This window comes from Chiloscyllium punctatum, chromosome 2 (genome assembly GCF_047496795.1).
Source record: "Chiloscyllium punctatum isolate Juve2018m chromosome 2, sChiPun1.3, whole genome shotgun sequence".
NCBI classification, from domain to species: domain Eukaryota; kingdom Metazoa; phylum Chordata; class Chondrichthyes; order Orectolobiformes; family Hemiscylliidae; genus Chiloscyllium; species Chiloscyllium punctatum.
Window position 1 is genome coordinate 60,618,076 of NC_092740.1, and position 25,198 is coordinate 60,643,273.

At 40.1% G+C, this 25,198-nt stretch overlaps 1 protein-coding gene across 5 annotated transcripts in view; it reads right to left on the reverse strand.

Moving 5' to 3' along the window:
• mctp1a (multiple C2 domains, transmembrane 1a) overlaps positions 1-25,198 on the reverse strand; it is a 631,196-nt gene that overhangs the window by 305,382 nt on the left and 300,616 nt on the right. For all 5 annotated transcript variants that reach the window (XM_072583109.1, XM_072583115.1, XM_072583100.1 and 2 more), the window contains 2 exons: positions 9,449-9,613; positions 5,170-5,300 (listed from right to left, as the gene is read on the reverse strand). In XM_072583109.1, coding sequence (XP_072439210.1) covers positions 5,170-5,300; positions 9,449-9,613 — 296 coding nt within the window. The remainder of the gene's footprint in view (positions 1-5,169; positions 5,301-9,448; positions 9,614-25,198) is intronic.

The window sequence follows — 25,198 nt, forward strand, 5'->3', positions numbered from 1 at the left end:
GCTAAAATTATACAAGATACTGGGCAAACCATAGCTGGAATACTCTGAAAGTTTTGGCCCCTTATCTAAAGAAAGATATGCTGGTATTGGAGGCAGTCTGGAGAAGGTTCACTAGGCTAATACCAGATATGAAGGGATGGTACTCATCGGAATTAAGAAGAATGGGAGGTGACCTTATTGAAATATTTAAGATTCTTAGGGACTTGACTGGGTGGTTGCTGAAAAGTTGTTACCCCCGATGGGAAAGTCAATGGCCAGAAAGCATAATCTCAGAATAAGGGGTGCTCATTTAAGACTGAGATTAGGAGGAATTTCCTCTCTCAGGGAGGAGTGGATTTGTGGAATTCTTCTGTACAAAGGGCTGTCGAGGCTGAATTGTTTAGTACATTCACGGCTGAGATAGATTTTTAAACAGTCAGAGAATCAGGGGTTATAGGGAAAAGACAGGAAAGTGGAGTTGAGGATTATCAGTATTTTTCTTGATCTCACTGAATGGCGGAGCAGACTTGATGGGTTGAATTGCCTACTTCTGTTCTGATGTCCTATGGTCTTTTGGGAGCTTTGAGCTGAAAATGTGTTGCTGGAAAAGCGCAGCAGGTCAGGCAGCATCCAAGGAGCAGGAGAATCGACGTTTCGGGCATCAGCCCTTCTTCAGGAATGGATGCCCGAAACGTCGATTCTCCTACTCCTTGGATGCTGCCTGACCTGCTGCGCTTTTCCAGCAACACATTTTCAGCTCTGATCTCCAGCATCTGCAGTCCTCACTTTCTCCTTTTGGGAGCTTTGGTTTGACAAATGACTAGATCCTCATGGACTTCATCCTAGGACCTTCAATGAAATGTCCCTGTGAGGCAGATAATAAATTGCTTTTAATATTCCTAAATTAACTACATGCTGGTATGATTCCTTTCGATTAGAAAATAGCAAAGGCAACTTCTCTATCCAAAAAGCAGGGAACTATAGGCTGGATAGCTGGTAATGGGAAGATATTACAAGCTATTATATAAGATGTTGCAGCATGGCACTTAGAAATGTTTAAGGTAGATCAAGCAATCAGCATGGTTAAGTGAAAGTGGAGTCACATTTAACTAATTTATTGCAGTTCTGTCAGAAGCTAACAAATGTCATGGATCATCCGGTGGATGGACTGTTCTTAAATTGCCAGAAGAACTTTGATAATGTGCTAAATCAGTTTATTATAGAAAGTATAAATTCATGGTGAAGGCTTTAACATATTATCAGTGATAGAAGATTGGCTGGCTAACAAGAAACAAAGATTAGGTATATATGGGTCATTTCCTTGTTAGCAAAGTGGTTTGCCACAGGGATCAATGCAGAAGCCTCAATTTTTTAGAATTTATCTAAATGTCTTTGATGAAGTAACCAAAGGAATGGTTGCTAAATTTGCTGATGATACAAAAAAGGAAGGAAATTAAGTTTTGACTAGAATATAAGGGGGCTAAAAACCACTATAGATCAGTAAGTGAGTGGACAAACATCTTGCAAGTGAAATATAATGTGCGAAAATGTGAAACAGTCATTTTGGCAGGAGCGGTAAGAAAACCTAGTTATCTAAGTGATGAAGATTGCAAAGCTTTAAGATACAGAGGAATTTTGGTGTCCTCATGCATGAATCACAATGGGTTTGTTAGCAAGTACGGCAGCTAGTTAAGAAATCACAAAGAATGCTATTGCTTATTGTGAAAGGAATTGAATTCAAACTCTTGTAAGGGTATGCTTTCGTCATATAGTGCATCAGTGAGATCACATCTGGAGTAGTGTGCACAGTATTAGTCTCCTTATTTAAGGGATGTTTGTAAATATGTTGGAAACAGTTCAGAGGAAGTTTACTAGACTCATACTTAGAAGTAGGCTGTCTTTTGAGGAGAGATTGGGCAGGCTGGGCTTATATCTACGAGAATTTGGAAGGAAAAGATGTAACTTGACTGATATATATAAGATCCTGATGAGATGGATGTTTCCTATTATGAGAGGATCTAGAAGTAAGCTTCCTTGTTAAAATTAAGGGGTTGCCCATTTAAGGCAGGAATTAGCAGCATTTCTTTACCCCATGAAAAACTGAGTCTTTTGGAACTCTCTTCCTCAAAAAGATGGTGGAAGAAGAGTCTTTGAATGTTTTTAAGGCAGGGATGTAGATAGATTCTTGATGTTGACAGGGGTGAGACAGTGATTCAATAGTTAATATTGCTGCCTGCCAGGTTCAATTCCATCTTTAGGTGACTGTCTGTCTGTGAGGAATTTGTATATTCTCCTCATGTTTCCATATGTTTCCTCTGGGTGCTCTAGTTTCCTTAGGTTAGGTGGATTGCTATGCTAATTTATTCATAGCATCCAGGGATGTACAAATTAGGTGGATTAGCCATGGGAAATGCAGTGTTACAGGGTGGGTCTGGGTAGGATGTTCTTCAGAGAATCAGTGTGGACTTAATGGGCTGAAGGGCCTGCTTCCCCACTGTAAGGATTCTGTGATAAGCAAGAGGGTGAAATGTTATCGGGGAAGGCAGCAAAATGGAGTAATCAGATCAGCCATGACCTTACTGAACACCAGAGCAGGTTTAAAGGGCTATTGGCCTAATCCTGTCCCTGATTCATACGTTTGCATGAGATTCTGAAAAGTACAATTTAAATGCAATATTTTAATTGATGCTAGCTTAGGATATTTGAGCTAAATGAGACATATAACTTGGCTGCAGTACCGGATTCGTCACTTCCACGTTTTATCATGTCATTACATGAGTTGATGGCTCAGGAAGGTTTATTTCTCATGTTTATCATAGACCAATGCAGAAATATTAATTTAAAGATCTGTTAGATCATTCAAACAGTTATCTGACATTTTAAAGTTTGTGTAATACCTTTGGAAAGTCTATTATTGGACACACAGAAGTTGAGAGAGAGGCTTTAGCAGACAACTGAGAAAAAAGTGTCAGTCTGACATGTAGAAATAAAATAGATTCCACTTTCCAAAAGTAAGTGTTTAGCACAAACTAGGTTTGGACAGGATACCTCAGGTTATTCAAGATGGCAGAATCAACAAACTGAAATATTAGGCTGAATCGTAAAGGGCAGTGTAACGTGAACTATGATGAGATTTGTGGCAGAAACAGACAAGAAGTCCAGTAAGGCTGACCTCAACATCAGGAGTATCTTGCTACATCTTGTATGCTTTTGCCAAGCAGCGAGGAGTTTCTCAGTAAGCAGCAGCAAGTTGCCAATTAAGGAGGATTATTGATTGTTAAATACTTTGTTAATACCATAACTCAGCTCATTAATATTCTGCTTTCTATTTTACCAAATGCGCCAAACAAGCTAGATGTTGAGAAATTTTGACATGGAAATCAGAGCAGGTAGCTGGTAGATTCAGCTTGCCACTTGCTCTGAAGGACCTCCATATTGCTAAGGACCAAAAGCATGCTTAGGGAACATACCATTGGCAGCATCTACGTGCATCCATTGTCCAAAGGGAGTGGGACCACTCACAACCATCATGGCATCACTCCAATACACTTGCAAGATGCTCACGAAGCACAGACTTGTATTGCAGGCCACACCAGCAACTGGCATTGAACGGCTGCAGAAGGGACACTTGACAAGCAGATACAGGCAGCCAGTCACACATTAGAGCAGGTTGCATGTCAAGGCTGCCCACTTTCTGTCTTTGTGTTCACTCACTTAGTGCTAACCTGCATGTTCGCAACATTTCTACCTTGCCATGCCACAACATGTCATGCTACAACATGCCACATCAAAAACTGGTGGGGCTAGTCCTACATCTGGATGGGAGAGATCGTGGGTGTTCACAGTCAATCAGGAAGACCCAGTATTATCAGTTACTGATATAGCCCACACACAATCTATGGCTTGGCTGCAGTCACCTATTTGGTTCACTCAAGTTCAGGGGATCTGGGAGTAGGCAATGGGCGGTCTTGTAGTGCTATTAAAAGTACTCACTGGAATTGCATATTGTCAGCTGGGAGCTGCAAACTCACAAGTCAGCTCTGATCCAGTCATGTCTCGGGGCTGCTCTTCAAAGTCAATCAGAGGACTGGGATGAATACTCCCTTGGGGGAGTGTGCAAGGTGAGGCCTGCATGGTGGGGGTGGTGCGTGCTGTGCTGTTTGCAAAAGGTCAAGCTTGGCTCAACATAAGACCACAATATGTAGGAGGATAACAAATGTCAGGATTGGGAAAATGGCTGCAAAGGTTGATGTGACTACCAAAGCAAATCATCTCAACCCAACTCAAGGAAGGCACTCAAATGAGAGGAGGACTAAGGAGGCATTTCAAAGACTTCCCTCAAGAAATGCAACATCCATGTCGCTATGTGGGAGAGCCTTGTTCAGAAGAATGCAACATAGAGGAAACACCTGAACGAAGGGACACACTTCTTTGAGAAAACCTGATGGCAGGAGGAAGTATGGAAAAGGAACCAGAGATAGGAATCACAATGATCTTAAGGTCAAGGACCACGACCAGCTCCTGGAAAAACCTGCTAAATGTGTGGTCTGACATGCTGCTCTAGGACCCAGGCCCATCCATCACACACGTCCCACAAAACCTATGACCACTAACACAAAATTTCTTAGGTGGTCAATCACACATATTAGTGAATGTTTGCCAATGATGATGACACCTTATTAATATTAGTTCCAGAAATTTATTAATGTCTACCTTACAAAAGGTAGGAGTAGTTTACAGATATCATCTATTGTAGGGTATTCCAGAGGAGGAAGACATGAGACAATACCTGTACTCAAAAGATTCCAGCAGTGTTATGTGTAGGATTCAAGGTGAAGAACAGATGCAAGAAATTATTTGAATAACCAATTCATCAAAAGTATGGGTCAATCAAAACACAAAGTTCTTACTACTTAGCATTCCCATGAATTGATCAATAAGAGAGGTGGAACTGTTTGAACATTGAAGCAATTAAGAATGTTTGTCCTGACAAACATACTGTTATATCAATTATGTATTCAAAAATGAAATCAATTAAAAGATTAAAAGGGGTTTGACAAAATGTTCTACAGAGTTATCAAGGTTAGGAGATAAATTGTAGATGAATTTAATGAGTTGAAAGAAATATATATATTAACTTCAGAAAACTAAGATCAGGTGTTATAAGAGAACCAAAATATTATTACAGACCTGCCAATGAAGTCATCCTTTTTCAAAGAGTCCTTGTCCCACACAGTGATGTCTATGATGCCACCTTTTTCTTCAGCAAGAAGAAAGTCAAATTGCTCCCTCCACTTGGGATTCAGCGTTTTTAAAATAGCCTGAAAGAATCAACACAAATCACACTCTGGGATACAATTCAAAATGAGCATCAGTGACTTAATTGTACACTTTCAACAAGAAATGATACTTAACATATTAGCCAAGAATTTGCCATTCTGGCCTGAACTGGTGGTCTGTGCACAAGTTGCACTCAAAATTGCACTACTTTTAGGGATTGTTTTGTTGCACTCAAGTTTCCGCTCACAATCATTTGTACTTTGCAGAATATAGTCTCTGCTGTGAACCAGCATAATTGACAGCATTTTAGAACATAATTACAGGGATATAAAATATATCCTGATAATATTCTTTGATATAGTTAAGAGGCATAACCTGGTCAGTCTTTTTAATAAAACATAAATCAATTTATTACAAATAAGCATTTTTAATCAGTCTGTCAAGAACTGTGCGTAACCTAATCTTAAAAAATGAACTGCAGAGAACTATATAATATCAATTGTTAGTTGCACTGATATACAGCAGTCAATCTGTTAGTAAACTATAAAAGAATATTCAAAGGTTTTTGAAGCATACTTATCAGTTTCTTTTCAATCTAAGAGGATATTTAAAGGTTACCAAATGCAACCAATTAGTGGAAACTCACGAATGTCATTATTTTGATCATAGAATCCCTACAGTGTGGAAACAGGCCAATCAGCTCAACAAGTCCACATTGATCTTCTAAAGAGCAACCCCCCCCACTACATTTACCCCTGACTAATGCAACCTATGCATCCTAGAACACCATGGGCAATTTCAGCATAGCCAATTCACCTAACCTGCACATACAGCCATAGAGATGTACAGCATGGAAACAGACCCTTCGGTCTAACCCGAGCATGCCGACCAGATATCCCAACCAAATCTAGTCCCACCTGCCAGCACCTGACCCATATCCCTCCAAACCCTTCCTATTCATATACCCATCCAAATGCCTCTTAAATGTTGCAATTGTACCAGCCTCCACCAAATCCTCTGGCAGCTCGTTCCATACACGTACCACCCTCTGCGTGAAAAAGTTGCCCCTTAGGTCTCTTTTATATCTTTCCCCTCTCACCCTAAACTTATACCCTCTAGTTCTGGACTCCCCAACCCCAGGGAAAAGACTTTGCTTATTTATCCAATCCATGCCCCTCATAATTTTGTAAACCTCTCTAAGGTCACCCCTCAGCCTCTGACACTTCAGGGAAAACAGCCCCAGCCTGTTCAGCCTCTCCCTGTAGCTCAGATCTTCCAACCCTGGCAACATCCTTGTAAATCTTTTCTGAACCCTTTCAAGTTTCACAACATCTTTCCGATAGGAAGGAGACCAGAATTGCATGCAATATTCCAACAGTGGCCTAACCAATGTCCTGTACAGCTGCAACATGACCTCCCAACTGCTGTACTCAATATTCTGACCAATAAAGGAAATCTTTGGATTGTGAGAGGAAACCGGAACACCAAGAGGAAACCACACAGACATGGAGAATGTGCAAACTCCATACAAATAGTCACCTAAGGCTGGAATCAAACCCAGATTCCTGGCACTGTGAGGCACTAGTGCTAACCACCGAACCACTGTTCCACCTAGAATGCAGCTTGCTACCTGAATCTGACTGGCTCTTTGTACAATGATTTTATGTTAATGCAAAAGAATGGACTAACTCAATATATGCTGGATATAATTAAACTTAAAATTCCTCATATATATGTGCTATTTTAGCCACTTGTGGATGGATTGCACCAAACAAATCATTGTAATCTCGCAGAAACTCTGTCAACTTTGTTTGCAACAATCACAGCCAATGATAGTGAACAAATATATATAGTTTTTAAATGTATTCATTCATTGTGGGCATCTCTGGCTGGCCACTAATTATTGTCCATCCCTAGTTACCCTTGAGAAGGTGGTGATGAACTGCTTTCTTGAACCACAGAAGTTCATGTTCTGGAGGTTGACTCACAAATGTCATTGGGAAGGGGATTCCAGGATTTAGACCCAGTGACAGTGAAAGAACTGTGAAATATTTCCAAGTCAGGATGGTGAGTGGTTTGGAGGGGAACGTGCAGGTGGTGGTGCTCCCATATACTTGCAGCCCTTGTCTTTCCAGATAGAAGTGATCATGTATTTGAAAGGTGCCTGAGGATCTTTGCTGAAACCCACGCAGACATGGGGAAAATGTGCAAACTCTACACAGACAGTTGCCTGAGGCGGGAATTGAACCCAGGTCCCTGGTGCTGTGAAGCAGCAGTGCTAACCACTGAGCCACCATATCACCTCTTAGTTTTGAGTTAGTATATTTTACAGTATCTATTTATTATACCATGTCCTTTTCATCTATCCCTTCTGTGTTTGCTGATCTACATTGCCATCCAATCAAGCAATGTCTTACTTTTCAATTTCTCACCTTTATTTTCAAATCTTTCACTCCTGTCTAATTCCTTAATGTATTTGGAGGTGGTGGCATTGTGGTACTGACCCCGGGACTGTAATCCAGAACCCTAACTTAAAGTTCTGGAATCAAGGATTTATGAACAGGAGGGGTTTGGAGGGATATGGGCCAGGTGCTGGCAGGTGGGACTAGATTGGGTTGGGATATCTGGTTGGCATGGATGGGTTGGACCGAAGGGTCTGTTTCCATGCTGTACATCTCTATGACTATGACTATGTCAGACAGTGGAATTAAAATTCTGGTATTTTAACAAAACAGCTTAATGGCAACTATAAAACCACTTTTGATAATTGGAGATATCAATCTGGTTTACTAATGCCTTTTCAGAAAATAAATCTGCTGTTGTGCCTGGCCTTGCTTACATATGACTACAGATCCAAAGCAATGTGGTTGACTCTTAACTGTTCCCCAGGCAATTAGGGACGGGCAATAAATACTGGCCCAGCCAGCAATGCCCTCATTTCATGAAGGCAAGGAAAATATCCTCCAGCCCTGCAATTGTCAAAGGTGTCTATGCTTCTTCAACTCCGGCCTTTAGGGCATCTCAGTTTTTAATTGTGACTGTGACTTCATTGACGGGATCCTCCTTGCAGCTCGATTTCTTTCTGAAACCTACTTTTGTGATCAAGCTAAAAAAATTAGGTTGTACAGTTTGGCAAGAGGAATTAATCTTTAAGCATGAGAGTTAATCATTAATGGTTAATTGGATATGACGATGAGCAATTGAAAAAGATGGAGAATAGTATGGAAAGCAGGTCTAGCAGCTTGTTTTGAGTGGAAGGGAACTGCAGTGACCTTAGCTGGAGCCTGGGAAACAGAATATTGTGCAGGTATCACAGAAATACCTGGAATTATTTCTTGCCTTGATGCAACTGAATGCCTAGAAAAGTACTGAAAGTAACATGACGTGGTGATACAGCACATAACATTAAATTCATAATAGCATTAAAATCAGAGATTTTGTCCCACTCGTTGGCTTGTCACCATTGGCTGGGGTTCATGAGATCAGGAAATGGAATCTGAGATACAGGTCCAGGTGCCACCATTGTCAGTCCCTGACAAGCCGAAAGGCTGTGAGACTCACTCGTTTACATATATATAAAGTTATTTAAACTAATAGATTCACTCATTAATTTGTATATAGAATAAGCAGATTAAGCCATTACATTTGTTATGTATTGAAATACACGTGCCTTCTTGTATCAATTTTGATCAGACCTTCAAGAACCCATTAGATGCTTTCAAGCGAATAATACATCAATGCTGAGTTAGCGAGATTTTTAATTAACAAGGGAGCCTATGGCTATGAAGGGCAGACCAAAAAGTGGAGTTAAAGCCACAGTTAGATCAGCCATGGTCTTACTCAATGACCGAGTGGGCTTGATGGATCAAATGTATACTCTTGATCCTATTGTTAAGATCATAAACGTTTGGTAACTGGTAACTTAGCCTTATGTCTATTTATTTGCTTTTGTCATATTTTGTCTTATAATGATCCCATGAAATGTCTTTGAAATTGTTATGATGTGAAAAGTTCTATATAAATATCAGTTGTGGTGCAGGAATACCACAAAAACTGAAGAACATATTTTCTTACACATTCAACTGAAATATACAGTTAATTCACAAGACAGAGCAGAAAAGATAATATTCATAAAGCTTTTTATATTACAATTATGCATTTAAAATATTTTATCTAATGATTCAATTACCTTACTCTTGTACTTCTGACAGCCCATTTTGAATTTTACATATGGATCACTCAACCCATTTGGATCCATGGGTTTTAAGTCTCGGCCCTCAACTAAAGTGACACTGACAACCCCTCTCCAGAGCTCGTCCCTTTTGTGTGCTTCCAGAAGACGGGTGTTCTGTACCTGAGGGAATATGCAGCATAGAGAAGTCATGAAACAAAATGCATATAGGCACTGAATACTGACATTACATTATTGTTTGCCAATGCTTTAATGGATGGTAGTAAGTGCACAAATATACAAGCATCAGGGTTCACTATATCTTCTGTATTGTATTTGACCTTTAAAACTGATCAGTTCATAAAATGCCCCATCAATGTAATGCAGTAAATAGATCAACAAACAGGATTCTTAAAATCAATGCTATACTCTCATTTCTCAACAGCAATGTTCTGAAATTCAATTATCTCTGTTAAAAAGAAATTAGTCTTGCATCAAAATTCTTTTCAATTTAAATTTATTTTGAGTATATGGCATATAATTTCTTACTATAATAAAAGTTAGCAAGTCACAGAAACATGAAGCATATCTTAATTCTCAACAGACTCTGTTAAGTGTGATTCTTGCTATGCTGCCTGTGAGAACAGTGAACATTTTGGTTGTTGTGATTTGAAGAGAATAAATGGTACAAATAAGTAGGATGAACAACTGCTTAATTATTTAGGCAAATAAGCAATTTGTCAAAGTTTATTTTAACTACAGAGGAAACAAATGTGATTTAGGATGATAGCTTTTAGTACTTATAGAATGGAATATGTTCCCTAATGACTTTTATAAATCTTTCCACAAGGCTAAAAGGATGGGTTACATTGGGTGACAATCATTTAGGTCCACCAGCGTGTTTTGCTTATAAGGATGTTGAGCACATTCACAAACTATTACCATAATTTAGTAAATCTGATGACCTTTTAACACTGATGTACTTTATGTGTGCAAATGGAACTTAGTATTCTTATAAAAGAAAATGGGGAAGAAATTCCCTTTCTATCAGCAGTATGGAAACTATGCAATTCCTTAGGAGATGACAGCATTGCAGAATTGAATTTTCTCCATTGATCATAATAAACAATGCCAAATACATGACACAGGTGGCTGTAGTCAAGGAGTGGCTGTGCAGCAGCACAACATAAATAAATTATCTTCCAATAATGTTATAATTATAGGCTATTCCATAAGAGGAAGGTGACCCTAAATATATACACAAACAGTGTAAATTTGACTGACACTAATTCTAATACAAAGCCATGGAGATAAAGGACAAATGATTCTTGTTAGAATATAACAGTAATAGACAGGAGTGGACATTGACTTTGTTGTCTGCTGCAGAGAGCATGAGTCCAGAAGGCTGTGTTGCCCACCAGGTGCCAGGGTTTGAGATATTTGCTCAGAGCAGAAAAGGAATTTGTCATGGGAGAGGGAAGATCCAGTTGTTGTCATGCATATAGGCACCATCCAACACAATTAAGACAAAGAAAGAGGTTCTCCATGGTCAGTATTAGAATCTAGACACAGAACTAAGAAGCAGACCTCATTCACAGCACTAGAATCTATTCGACAATGTTGAAAATTTGATCATCAGCAAGTGATGAAGTAGGTGTCAACAGGGTTATAAACCAGCACTTGCAAAGGAGTTACATGCTCACTGATGCTTAGTTTGGGTACTGCCAGAACCACTCAGCTCCTCACCTCCTTACAACCTTAGAGCTAAACTCCAAAGGTGAGGTCAGAGTGCCTTCTTTGACATCAAGGCAGCACTTAACCAAGTATGGTTTTAAGGAGCCCGAGGAAATCATAAGTGAATGGAAATTAGGGAGCAAGCTCCCCAGGGGTTGGAATCATACAAAGGATGATGGCTGTAGTTATTGGGGGTTAGTCATCACAACTCCAGGACATAATTGCAGGAGTTCCTCAGGGTAGTGTCTTGGGCCCATCTTCAGATGCGTCTTCATTTACTTTCCCTCCATCGTAAAGAATGATGAGGTTAGGAATTCTATGCTTAACAATTAACCTGCCATCTCCCCAATGCATCTCCACCATCTACAAGGTAAAAGTCAGCAGTGTGATGTTCTCCACTGTGTGTAGTTTCACCAAAACTCGAGCAGCTTGTTTCACCAGAACTTGTCATCCATGACAAAGCAGCCCATTTGACCAATGCCCCATCCACTACCTTCAACATATTTTTTTCACCACCAGCAGTGAGGCCCAGCATTCAGTACCATCTGAAAGATGCGCTGCAACAACTCACCAAGGCTCCTCTGACAACACTTTCTAAACCGACAGTCTCTTCCACCCATAATGCCAAGAGCAACTGATGCATGAACACTTTCAAGTTTACCTGCAAGTCAATGCCATCTTGAATTAGGAACATAAGAAGAGGAGTAGGCAATTCAGCCCCTCAAGCCTAGCCTGCCATTCAATTTGATCATGGGTGATTGAACACTTCAATGCCTTTCATCCACCACCACCCACAAGCCCGAATCATAGGTATCAGAAATCTATCAAACCCTACATTAAATACACTCAAATACTGAGATTCCACAGTCCTCTGTCGTGGAGAATTCCAAACATTCACTGGTCTCTAAATAAAATAGTTTCTCTGCATCAGGCCAAAGTGGCACCTCTTGATACCTATTGGTTTTAGATTCCCCAGCCAGGTGAAATATCTCCCTGTCTGTTCCCTTTCTGTATTTTGTCGGTTTCAATTAGATTACCTCTCACTCTTTGATACTCTAGAAAATACAGGGCCAGTTTCCTAAGCTCTGTTCATAGGAAAGTCCTGTCATCCTTGGAACAAGTCTGGTGGAACATTGTTCCACTCCTTCTATGGCAGTAATCTCATTTATTGGATATGGAGACTAATACTGCACACAGTACTCTAGATGTGGTCTAGTCAAGCTCCTATACAATGGAAGCAAGACTCCACCACTCTGTACTAAAATCCACTTGAGACAAGGTTAACATTCCACGAGCCTTCCGAATAGCTTGCTGTGCCTGAATGTAAAGTACCTACCTAACAGAAAATCAACAGATAAGACTAAAAGTTACAAAAATAATAAAGGTGCAAACTTAAGGTTCTGTATCTGAATGCACATCGCATTCAATACAAAACAGAAGATGTAATAGTGCAAATTAAGATAAAATGATCCAACAACCATATCAAAGACCTAGCTACTGGATGATGTAGACTGGGACCTGAGCATTGTCAGGTATGTGACATTAAGAAAAGACAGAAAGCTAGAAAAAAGTGGGAGTGTAGTTCCATTGGTGAAAGAAAACAATTCAAATTAATTCCCTAGTTCAGGAAACCAAGAAATAGAAACAATTTGAATAGAGATGATGAAAATAAAAGCAAGAAGTCACTCGTGGGAGTGGTGTACAGACCACCTAACAATAACCACACAGTAGGATGTAGTATCAAAAACAATGGGAGCTTGTCAGAAACAAGCAGTGGTTATCATGGGAGATTTTAATCTACAGATTAATTTAAATATCAGATGGGCAAAGGACCCTTCATGAGAAATTCATAAAATTTTACCAGGATAGTTTCTTTGAACAGCATGTTCTGACACCAACCATTGAGCAAGCTATGTTTGGTGTTATGGCCTCATAGTGAAGCCAACCGTAGATTAAAAATAACACATCAGGTTATAGTCCAACAGGTTTATTTGGAAACACTAGCTTTTGGACTGCTGCTTCTTCATCACAGGATAGGTAGCACTGATCATAATATGACTGAATTTTAATCCAGCTTGAGACAGAGAAGATTCTAAATTTAAATAAGGACAATTTTTGAGGACCTGAAAGCAGAGTTAGAAAAATTAACCGCCAAAATCAATTAAAGACCAGCTCAATAGAGACGCAGAGGTGGACATTTAAACGGATATTTCAAAATGCAGAATAGATTCATTTGAATATGAAAGTAACATTTTAGAGGAAGGATCTATTATCCATATATAACTAAAACATGAACGATAGTATTAAACTTATAAGATAAAAGTAAATAAGTTTGCAATAAGGGTGGTTGGTCAGAAGGTCAAAAACAACATAAAAAAGCAAAGAATGATGAAGATATTAACAAGGAAGGAAAACTTGGAATACAAGAGAACAATAACTAAAGAAGTAAAGGCAGCTTAGTAAGAATTTCAACAACTATTTAAAATAACAGTTTATTAAGAGATTGTTAAGATCCTATAGAAAATGGATCTAGGGAATTAATTATGAAAATAAAGAGATGGCAGATAAATAAATCGCTACTTTGTTTTGAGTTATCACTGTGGTGGATATAGGTAACATCCCAGAAATAACTGTCAATCGAGATTTGGACAGGAGGGAGGAACTCAAGAAAATTACATTCACTGGGGAAGAGATACTTAGTAAAGTGCTGGAACTGCAGGTTGACAAGTCCCTGGGTCCTATTAGTTTTCATTCACAATCATAAAAGAAATGGATAGTGAGATAGTTGGTGCATTGGTTTAAAAAGATTAGCATTCACTTGATTTGGTTAAAGTTCTATTAGGTTACAAAGTAGCCAATGAAACTTCATTAAAAGATGGGTGGAGATAGGAAGCAGGAAAACATATTCTAGTTAAATTAACATCTGTCATAGAAAAATATTAGAAGCTATTATTAAAGATATCATAACAGAGCACTTAGATAAATTCAAGATTATCTGGTAGAGGAAACATAGTCTGTGAAAGGAAAATAATCTATAACTAATTTATTGATAATCTCTGAAGGAGTGACATGCCATGCACATAAAGGGGAACTTTGAATACATTGCACTTCGATTTTCAAAAAAACATTTGATAAGATGTCATATCAAAGGTTATTGATTTTCTCAGAAAATTAAAGATTATGATGGAGGGATAACAAATTAACTGGCTAACAAGAAATAGATTGTAGGCATAAATCAGTCATTTTCTAGGTACAGAGAAAGTGAGGACTGCAGATGCTAGGGATAAGAGTCAAAAACTGTGGTGCTGGAAATGCACAGCTGTTCAGGCAGCATCCAAGGAGCAGGCGCGAAACGTCAACTCTCCTGCCCCTCTGATGCTGCCTGACCGGCTGTGCTTTTCCAGCACCACACTTTTTGACTCATTTTCTACTCAGCAAGATTTAACAACCACTGTGCCACAGGGATCAATGCAAGGGCCTCAACGTTTTCCAATTTATATAAATGATTTGGCTGAAAGGACTGAAGGTAGCATTGCTAAATTATCTGACAATATAAAGACAGGGAGGAAATAATTTGTGAAGGTGACAAAAGGAGGCAACAAAAGAATATAGAATGATTAGGTCAGTGGGCAAAGATCTGCCAAATGGAACAAATTGTGAGAAAATGTGAACTTGTCCACTTTGGTGGAAATGTTTTGTTTCAAAACAGCATGTTATCTAATGGTGAGGGAATTGGAGAGCTCTAAAAGACTCTGGGATGTCTGGGTGGTCCAACGCATGGATCACAAAATGTTAATGCACAGATATAACATTAGAAAAGCAGATAGAAGGGGAATTAAACATAAAAGGAGAGCGGTTATGCTCAGTTATACAAGTCATTAGTGAATCCATATCTGTAGAACTGTGCACAGTATTAGTGTCCTGAATTAAACAGGGTGTAAAAGCAGTGGAGAAAGTTCTTAGAAGCTTTACTAGATTACTAAGAGAAAGTGAAGACTGCAGATGCTGGAGATCAGAGTTGAAAGTGTAGTGCTGGGAAAGCACAGCAGGTCAGACGGCATCTAAGGAGCATCCTGATGAAGGGCATATGCCCGAAACATCGATTCTCGTGCTCCTTGGATGCTGCCTGACCTGCTGTGCTTTTCCAACACTTCACTCTCTTACTAGATTACAATCAGAGTGAGTGGGTTATCTTCTGGAGTAATGGCAGGATAGGCTAGGTGTGTATCCATTGGAATTTGGTAAAGTATGTGGTGATTTGATTGAAACGTACAAGATCCCCTGAGGGGTTTTGACAGATTTGATGTGGAAACATTCAACTTGCCATCCTGGATCTTGCTAATCTAGATAAAGCTCTTTTTAAACATGCATTCTACTGCATGAGGGATTCCGTAACCTTGACCAGCTTTATTCAAATGTATCTCTATTCATCTTACAGGTTAGTTGTTTTTTCACTTTTACATACTTTTACAGAGTTACTGGGTTGTAATACAAATAGTTAAAAAGTATGGTCATCAGGGTCTGGTCTTGGAAATTGTGAAAGCACTTAGATCACTTCTCTCCTTCTTATGATCAAGACTTCTATCACGATGGAGAACATAAAAATCTTCACTCTAGCATGCTGTGCTGTTACTTAGGTTTCCTGTTTAGTTGAATGAGCTACTGCAGCTAGAATGCACCAGAAGTGCAGGCCAGCATTAATGCTGCTAACCTTGCATGAACTCTGCTGGGCTATATGTCACTACCATAGAAATGAGTGGTCAGCATGAAGTGATGCTGTTTGTATCACATACATGATGGTTTGGCCTAATTGTATATCACAATCCCTGAGCTTGTTATCAGGCTCTGTTGAACTTTTGGCCCAAAATCTTTATTTTTAAAAGAAATGTCAATATTCACATAGGCATGTTTAAATATAATGTACAAAATCCAATACTCAGAATTGAACATAATTCAACTTTGAGAGTAGACATTTAACTCTGATCAATGTTACTACTACTGAATGCAATCTTCATGGATCTACATTTATGATTTGATTTAAGAAATGAACTTGTAAAGCATACTTGTAAAGTATGGGTCATTTCAACATGGTTGTTAGTTGAAGGATTTCATAGATGGGGTACTCCAAGTTTGAGTTATGGTGGATCAAAGGGTGTCAGTTAGGGGAGGGTCAACAGAAGATATACACCAGCTATACTTTTATTTACTTGTTACAGTCTATCGTGGATGAATAACCAAAGAAATATCATATCCTGGTATGGGGAAGTAGTAGCCATTGGTTTAGGTGGGATGCATGAACTGGCATGGACATTAGAGACCATGGGAGCTGTGTGTGGGAATAGTCTGCTGTGCAGGGCATGAGTAGGACCTTTTGAAGTTACATTTTAAAACATTCCCTTATGCAGACTATGATTCACTGCACCTCTGAGGAGCTGGGACCCATGACTCTATCAAAAACAGGCATGATTTCATGAAAATTTGAGAGGACTATGAAACATAATCCTTACAATGGAGCCTTTTAGGTCAAGAGTGCATGATGAGGACTTAGGCACTGAACCAGCCTGCACCCTGGAACAGCACTCCTGAAAATTGGAAAGCCAAAAATGGGGTCAAGATCCATACCAGCTTAGTGAAACTTCCTGAGTGAAATTAGCAGACAATAATAATGTCATGGACATTTTGTGTAAAGACAAGTCCCTAGTCCAGATGGTTTTCATTCATGATCTTAAAAGCAATGGATAGTGAGATGGTTGATGCATTGGTTGAAAATAAAACAGCATTCACTTGATTTGGGAAAGGTTCCATTAGGTTTTATACAACATTTTACGCATTGTGTACAGATGCCTATTATCAGAAATGAAATTTGATGGTACAAATGGTAATAAGTTTTCTGACCATATCTTACCAATTTTGTCTCATTCACTAATAACCCTGAGAATAACTTGTCATCAATAAGTTATGGATAAACCAGAATTTGTGGTGTTCTTGGCACTGGCACTATCTTTAAAAGGCCACTGTACACCCGACAAGGACTGTTAATCCAGAGCTGCCCTGCAAGTTCCTGATATTTGCAGTGGTCAAAGGAGAGAAGGCAAAATTAGCACCTCACTTTGTAGACAGGCTCCTGGAGGTTCTGCTGGATGATTTGGGCAGATGTGGGCACATCCTCTTCCCCCAGGATGTGGAGAAGAGGTCACAATATCTGACCATTCCACCCTTGTCTGTGATTCCACCTCAGCTCAGTTACATCATCTGGAAAAATGCTGAGCAATGTAGAAAGAAGATGCTTCTCCAATTTTGAATCATTCTAGTAAATGAATTTAGCAAAGCTGACACCCTACATTTTGTTGAGAATCAGTTGTTGATGTTAATTTACTCTTCCTAGTGAAAATAGGATAGCGTCTATCCTTTCTGTCCTAAACTGGTCAATTGAAATTTTTAATTGCAAGAGGCAAGGGAACCAGCCTAAGAGCATGGGATCCTCTTTAAATATGTAGGTCAGGGTATATTTAAGTCACTGGAAACTAATTTATCATTTTTATTTGATATTTGAGCAGGCAAACAATGATGGCTTCAATGATATGAATAAAGACTGTTGACTAATGTTTGATTTTGACTGGAAGATTTGTTAGAAACCCCAGTGGGTCATTGTCTGAGGTCTTGCTGTCTTTTTAAAATCATCTGTTCATCAATGTTATTACATACCTCTGGAGCAGATGGGACTTGAACCTGATCATCCTAGTCCATGGGTAGAGACAATACCACAGCACCACTGAAGTCATGCTCTATTGATTATATATTAATGAAATACTTCTTGGTGTCAGGGGCCTAATATGGTGATCTATGAAAATGAAGGAGTAGAACTTTGGAAGAAAATAGACAAATTGGTGGATAAATGACAAATGAAATTTTATGCAGAAAAGTGTTATTTGATTCATTGTTGTAGAAGAATGTAGAAAGGCAAGTTAAAACAAAAGGGAACAGTTCTAAGTGCGGTAGAAACAGCCAAACATTGGTGTTATGTGCATAAAACGTAGAAAGTGGCAGGACAGGTTGAGAAAGCAGTTGATAAAGTATAGAACATCCTACACTTTCTTAATAGGAGCACAGAGTACAAAGGCAAGGTAGGTTAAACACAGGCTTTGTCTTTAGTGGTGTATTTTTTCTCATTCTGGTCTTGATAATTTAGTTATTTTTCTTAGAAACGCAAAGTAATTAGAGGGGGTGCAGAAAGGATTCATGAAGTCCCAGGGATGAGGAATTTCAGGTACATAAAAAGATTGGAGAAAAATTGGGTGGACACTTCACCATGCTATTGGCACCATCAGTCATGAGCAGAGTGAGCATTCAGTACCAGAGTTTGGTCATTGTGTTCTTGCACCAGTCACACTCAAGGGATCTGTCTGGCCATATGTGGAGAATATCCAGTAGTCAGTCTTGTAGGGGCATCACAAGCAGTGAAGAGAATTACTTTTCGTCAGTCAGGGTGCTGCAAAGACACCTGTCAGGATCTGGTCCATCATGTCTAGGTCAGGGCTGTTCGAAATTGGTCAGAGGTCGAGGTGTCTGAAGGTTCACACATTGAAGAGAGTGTGAGGAAGAGGGAGGACCTTTAGGGAGAAGGGGAAAGTGATCATTCCCAAAACAAGTGGGCTGTCAAAGCTGGGGTGGGGTGTGGGAGGAAACACAGGCATTTCTAGAGAGGGGGTCAAGTATAGTGACTGGCAGGGGCACAGTGTAAGGGGATAGGTGGAACATCATCAGAGCACATAGTATGCTACTAGAATATGGGTTATTGGCAGTGACTGCTATGGTGGGGTGCATGGGCTAGCATGGGACATCAGGGCAACATTGAGCACCTAGGTGGGCATCATTAAGGTCTAATGTTGGAGGTCAAGAGATAGGAAGGACAGTTCAAAGCATTGTTCAAGTTGGTAGGACTCCAGATGGAGTGCATAGTCTATAACGGCTGACAGTGTAGCGTGAGGTAATAGGAATCAAGGAGATTCTGGAGAGGTAACCAACTGAAGGCTGGCGCTGAGAGTGTGCACCACAAGCTGCGTTCCCCTCCATCACTTGCCCTTCTCTCGATGCTGACTAAAACTGGAAGTGGCAGCGAGTACATCCAGGGTGGATGGAGTTAACGTCAGTCTGATGGATGAAGGAGCAACCTCCATATCTGCTGGATGCTAGGATATTGAAGGGGTAAATACATGAAGTTTGGATTTTCAAAACCTAGCCACATTTAATTTCCAATCATTTCTCCATCCATATGCAGTGGATGAGAGTGCTGGCCAATTGACTTGCACTATGCCACTGGTGCTTGCAAATGTCACATTGGCATTTTAATGATGCAGATACAACTGGAAATGTCCTAAAAAGAGGCAAGTGTTGGTCAAAAGTGTCTCATCATTTGTGAAACTTTCATGGATGTTATGGGAGGAGGAGAATGTCACTTCATTATAATGTCATGTGAGTATGATGCTAGCCTCCAATGAATTCAATGAAAAATTGAAGGATTGCTGGGGTCCAGGATGGGAATCAGGCTACAATATATTCGACCCTCTCTTTTCGACATAATGCATTGGTCACTCACCGCATTCAGCACCTTCACCAAGTTGGTGCACATTCTGTAGTCAGGGACCTGGTGAAACAGGCAATACTTTTATTCACTGGTGGGACATGGGTGTCACTCCAGCATTAACTGTCTATCTCTAATTGTTCTTGAGAATGGGACTGCTGAAGATGTGGTTCCACTGCTTGAACCAGTTTGGGGGGGGGGGGGGGGGGGGGGCGGGGGAACCACTCCAGTATAGTTTGGATAGTGTGCTGCACTATCCCAGCATGCTGTGCACTGCACAGTTGGAGCAGGCAATAGGGCAGTATGATAGGTGCTGAGGAGCCAGTGGAATGGAGTAGACTTCTAAGGAGGTGAAGAAGGATGTGGACACTGAATGGAGGTATATCTCCCTGTAAATCGAACAACGGCATTGGGTGCTAGCGGCCAGATAGGACTTAATTGACACCTGGTTCCAACAGATGAGAGCTGCTTGCAGCACACCACCATGGATCATTGGTCATCATGACAGCAATTGGCTTACATTGACAGCACGAACTGTGAAATTGTTTTGTGCATGTTCATTTTTGCTGGCTACTAATACAAGATTGTGTTTGGAATTATTTGATCGCTTGCTAGCATGTGATGTTCCCCTCCTGGACAATAACAAGCTGCAGGTTTCCAGTGGTCACTGGGGACAGTGTACTAGTGACTAGAGAAGGTGTTTAGATGTGATGTAGTTAAGCACACATAAACTGTGCAGGCTGGTAGTAAACCAGCAACAAGGGGGAGGGAATAGGGTTGTATATGCGAGGGAGCTGTGGGGTGTCACAAACAATGTAGCTTCCTGGCTGCTGTGCCATGATGTTGCAAGTGAGGGGCAACACCACAGTGCCAATGCTGGTCCTGGTGCACATTGCCTTTTAAAATGGCATGGGCATCAGGGATGCCAGATTCTCTGTGATTATCCAGTGAGTGACAAGTTCTTTTGGCATGTGGTAAGATGGGGCTAGAATTCAATGACAGGAGCCCTACTGGAGTGATGTAGATAGTTAATGAATGAGAGTGGTAGGATATGGCAAAAGACCTGGCATCAAAAAACCTTTAAAGGACGTGGTGCAAATGACACTTAGCCAAAAAAAGGTTCATTCCATTGGGACTGTTCTGCTTGAACAACAGGTTTTCAAAATGCTGCAGGCTCTGTACAGAGTAGATAAGGAGAACTTGTTTCCAAGGATAGAGAACCAGTGAGCACAAGTCTAAGGTAATTGGCAGATGAAGCAATTTGCCAATTTTAAAAAAAACCTCTTCACTCAGTAAGGGGTTAGGATTTGGAATGGACTACCTGAGACTGAGGCAGAGGCAAGTTCAACTGAAGTATTGGAGAAGGAACTAGATTACTTCCTGGAAAGGAAGAATTCAAAGGGCTATTGGGTGAAGGCAAACTCTACAATCCATACTGACTGAAATCAAAGGCAAACATATAGCATGTCATGACCAGAGAACTCTTCCATGCTGATGATACCATGCTAGTTGCTTACACAGAAGTTCAGCTCAAAGTCTTATCTCTCTCATACCTATAACTTGCTCTGCCTGATTAAGATTTGGAGGTGCTGTTGTTGGACTGAGGTGGACAAAGTTAAAAATCACACAACACCAGGTTAGAGTCCAACAGGTTTATTTGGAAGCACTAGCTTTGAAGTGCTGCTTCTTCATCAGGTGGTTGTGAAGCAGGACCATAAAACACAGAACTTATAGGTAAAGATTACAGTGTCATGCAGCTGAAATTACATATTGAACAAATGTAGATGAACTCTTTCCTCTTTTAGAATGGTTTGCTCGTTTTGGTTCTTTAAAATGTAAATTCCAGAATATCTTCCCAGAACACGGATACCACCACTGCATGTGGGCACACCACCCACCACGTACACAGCAGGTACTCATGTGACTTAGTCAATGTTGTCTATCTTGCACGCTGCAGGCAAGGATGCTCTGAGGCATGGTACATTGGTGAGACCAAGAAGATGTTACAACAACGGTTGAGTGGGAACCAGTCGGGGAACACTTCAGCATTTCAGGACATTTGGCCTTGGACATTCAGGTGACCATCCTCCAAAAGTGGACTTTGGGACAGGCAACAACACAAAGTGGCCAAACAGAGGCTGATAGCCAAGTTCAGTACCCATGGAGATGGCCTCAACTGGGACCTTGGGTTCATGTCACACTACAGGTGACCCCACTGCACTATTCACTTTCTTTCTACCTCCCTCTCTCTCTCTCACACACACACACACTCACTCTGTCTCTCCTGCACACGCACACATATAAGTTTATGGGTGAATTTGTATCTAAAGTATTATATTTGCAGACACATGGTAGTTTGGTCAAAAAATGCATAACCTACAGTCAATCCATGTAATAGTCTATAAATCCTACTTTAGAAATAAATCCGACTTAAGATTGGGCAGAGACAGACTTTAACCTCACACCGTTAATGCATTGTCTGAGCTGAGATGGCATCTTTTGTTAGAAAACCTGGAGTTATCTTGAGAATGTACCTTAAAAGATATTCTTGGATTTACATATTAAAGAACCAAAATGAGCAAACCCATTCTAAAAGATGAAAGACTTAATCTAAGTTTGTTTAATATATAACTTTAGCTGGATGACATTGTAATCTTTTGCTATAAATTTTGAGTCGTATGGTGCTGCTTCACGATCACCTGATGAAGAAGCAGCACTTCAAAGCTAGTGCTTCCAAATAAACCTGTTGGACTATAACCTGGTGTTGTGTGATTTTTAATTTCTTCCCTGATCAAGGTAACCATAGTCTTTGAACAAGGTGTCAAATTTCCAACCTGACCACTTTAAATAACACCTCATTGGAAGTGATTAGCAAATACTACCACCTTAGGTTCATGTGTTTTATAATTAATTCATGTGATAATGACTTTGGCTGTTCCAGCATTTATTGTATGTTCACAAATTTATCAATATGTTATTTGATACAGAACTCAGTACACTCTTAGGGAAAGTAGCCTTTGATGAACTCTTTAACAATATCAAGCTGACTGTTAGGGTCAGGATATAGGCTTATAAGGACTGTGCTCTGAGCATCTTGAAGAATGGATGATTTACAGCTATCAAGAAACGGAGATCAACAACTTTCACCTTTTGTTGTTTGCACAGCATTCTGGGCATCTCATAGAAGGAAAATGTTGAGAATACAGTTGAGAATAATGTTGAGAATACAATCTCCTAAGTAAGTTAACATTCATCAAGCAAAGGTAATTTCGCTGACTTGGGCATGTTTGCTGGGCAGAAGATAGTTGCATGTCCAAAGATTTTCTTTATTGTAAGGTAACCAGAGTCAAAAGACCAGTAGAACCATAGAGCTCTGTTTCAAGGATGCTTGCAAGTGTGACATTGAATGTAATCAAGGGCGGCCAGATATAGTACTTGGGGTGAATGGGATCAAAGGTTATGGGGAGAAATTAGGATTAAGCTATTGAGTTGGACAATCAGCCATGATTGTGATGAATGGTGGAGCAGGCTTGAGGGTCAAATGGTCTCCTCCTGTACCTATCTTTTATGTTTCTATGTTTCTATGAAGGCCCTAAACATTGATTATTACACTTAAATGGGGAGGTAGGAGAGTTGACAATAGTGGAAAATGCCGACACCACTCTGGGTCTGCATTTACCATCATGATCAGTGACTATACCAAAATCAAAAATAACCATTTACAGTGACACCTGATAACTACTTCGTAAGTGGTTCTTGTGACAAAATCTCTCTCAGATTGTAACTGCCCAATCTCCAATGAATTTGATTTGCTGCATGTCCATTAATTTACACAGATGGAAGAGTGCTGACAATGACAGTGACCAGAGACAATAAACTGCACATTTTTTGAAGAAACCTAAATTTACAAAGCTGAATTAGATACAAATTTGTTTGTTATAAATATTTGTTCAACAATTCTGCTTTAATCCAGTCATACAGTCAGGACCAAGGAGTAAATATATATATGTATATCCTTACTGCAAAAGGACCAGTAAATTTCCAAGTTCAAACGGATAAAAACTGGCACAAAGTGGCCAGTTTAGATTTCAAGCAATAATTTGAATAGGTACTTTAATACATAACTGTGGTCACTCTCGCTGGATAAAAACTAATCTGAGAAAGACAAATTGTTTGTGAAAGACAGCACATTCTGTATTCTAACCAGCATCTTCCGCTCTTTCAAACTTATGTAGAATAAAACAGATTTTTAAAGATAGAGAATATTCTGACAATATACAATGAAGAACAGTGCAGTTCTCCAAGGCTAGAACATCTTTCTTGGCTTCAGGACACTGTTTCAATGAGGGTTAGATTAGGTGGGAAATAGTCACTGACCTGTACTTTACCCCAAATGGCTAATTAAAGGCAGAGTGAGCTCGCTGTCCGAGGGTGGTTTAGGAGGTGATGGTATAAAGGTGATGTCACTGGGCTCGTGATCCAATCCCCCAATTCAAAGTACTAGGAGCCTGGATTCAAATCCCACCATGATAATGTGAATTCAATTTTGGAGGGCAGCGCGGTGGCTCAGTGGTTAGCACTGCAGCCTCACAGTGCCAGGGTTCAATTCCCACCTCGGGCGTCTGTCTGTGTGGAGTTTGTACATTCTCCCCGTGTCTGCATGGGTTTCCCCCAGGTGCTCCGGGTTCCTCCCAATCCAAAGATGCCAAGTTAGGTGAATTGACCGTGCTAAATTGCCCATTGTGTTAGGTACATTAGTCAGGGGTAAATGTAGGGGAAAAGGTCTGGGTAGGTTGCTCTTCGGAGGGTTGGTGTGGAATTGTTGGGCCAAGGGGCCTGTTTCCATACTGTAGGTCAACTAATCTAATCTAGACAGTCAAATCCAGATGGCTAATTGGAGGCCTTTCACCAATGAAGAAGCAGAAGCTGATCACAGGGAAGTAAGGGAGAGAACAGGACCATTTTGCAGAGCCCTCATTCCAACATTTAAATTTTAAATTAAAAGAGCCTTTTATAGCCAAGGGTAAGGGTGGCGGTGATGATGGTTGTGTGGGAGCCTCTCCACAGGATAAATGGAGAGGGAGAGGGAGATCCCACCTGGAATTCTGGCCCCCAGCTTTGGAACTGGATAAGCATCTCCTGGCAGTTGTTTTACTGCTGCCAAACCCAGCCACCTGCCGGAACCTAGATACCTACTGGAAAATCACAGTTGGCTTGCAAAAACTGACATTAAATGCGAACATTAACAGCCTCTTCCTGCAGCCTCCCACCTGAAAAGATAGCCTAAGGGTATAGTGGAGCTAAGCAATTGGTATACTAGTTACGCATGTTAAATTCTTGCTCATTTGGAATCATTTGTAACCTTGGGAACTCATAAATAAACCTTAAGATTAAGTCTCATACACCATCTAAATTGTAGTAGACTTGTATATTTCCCTTAAATCCGTAACAAT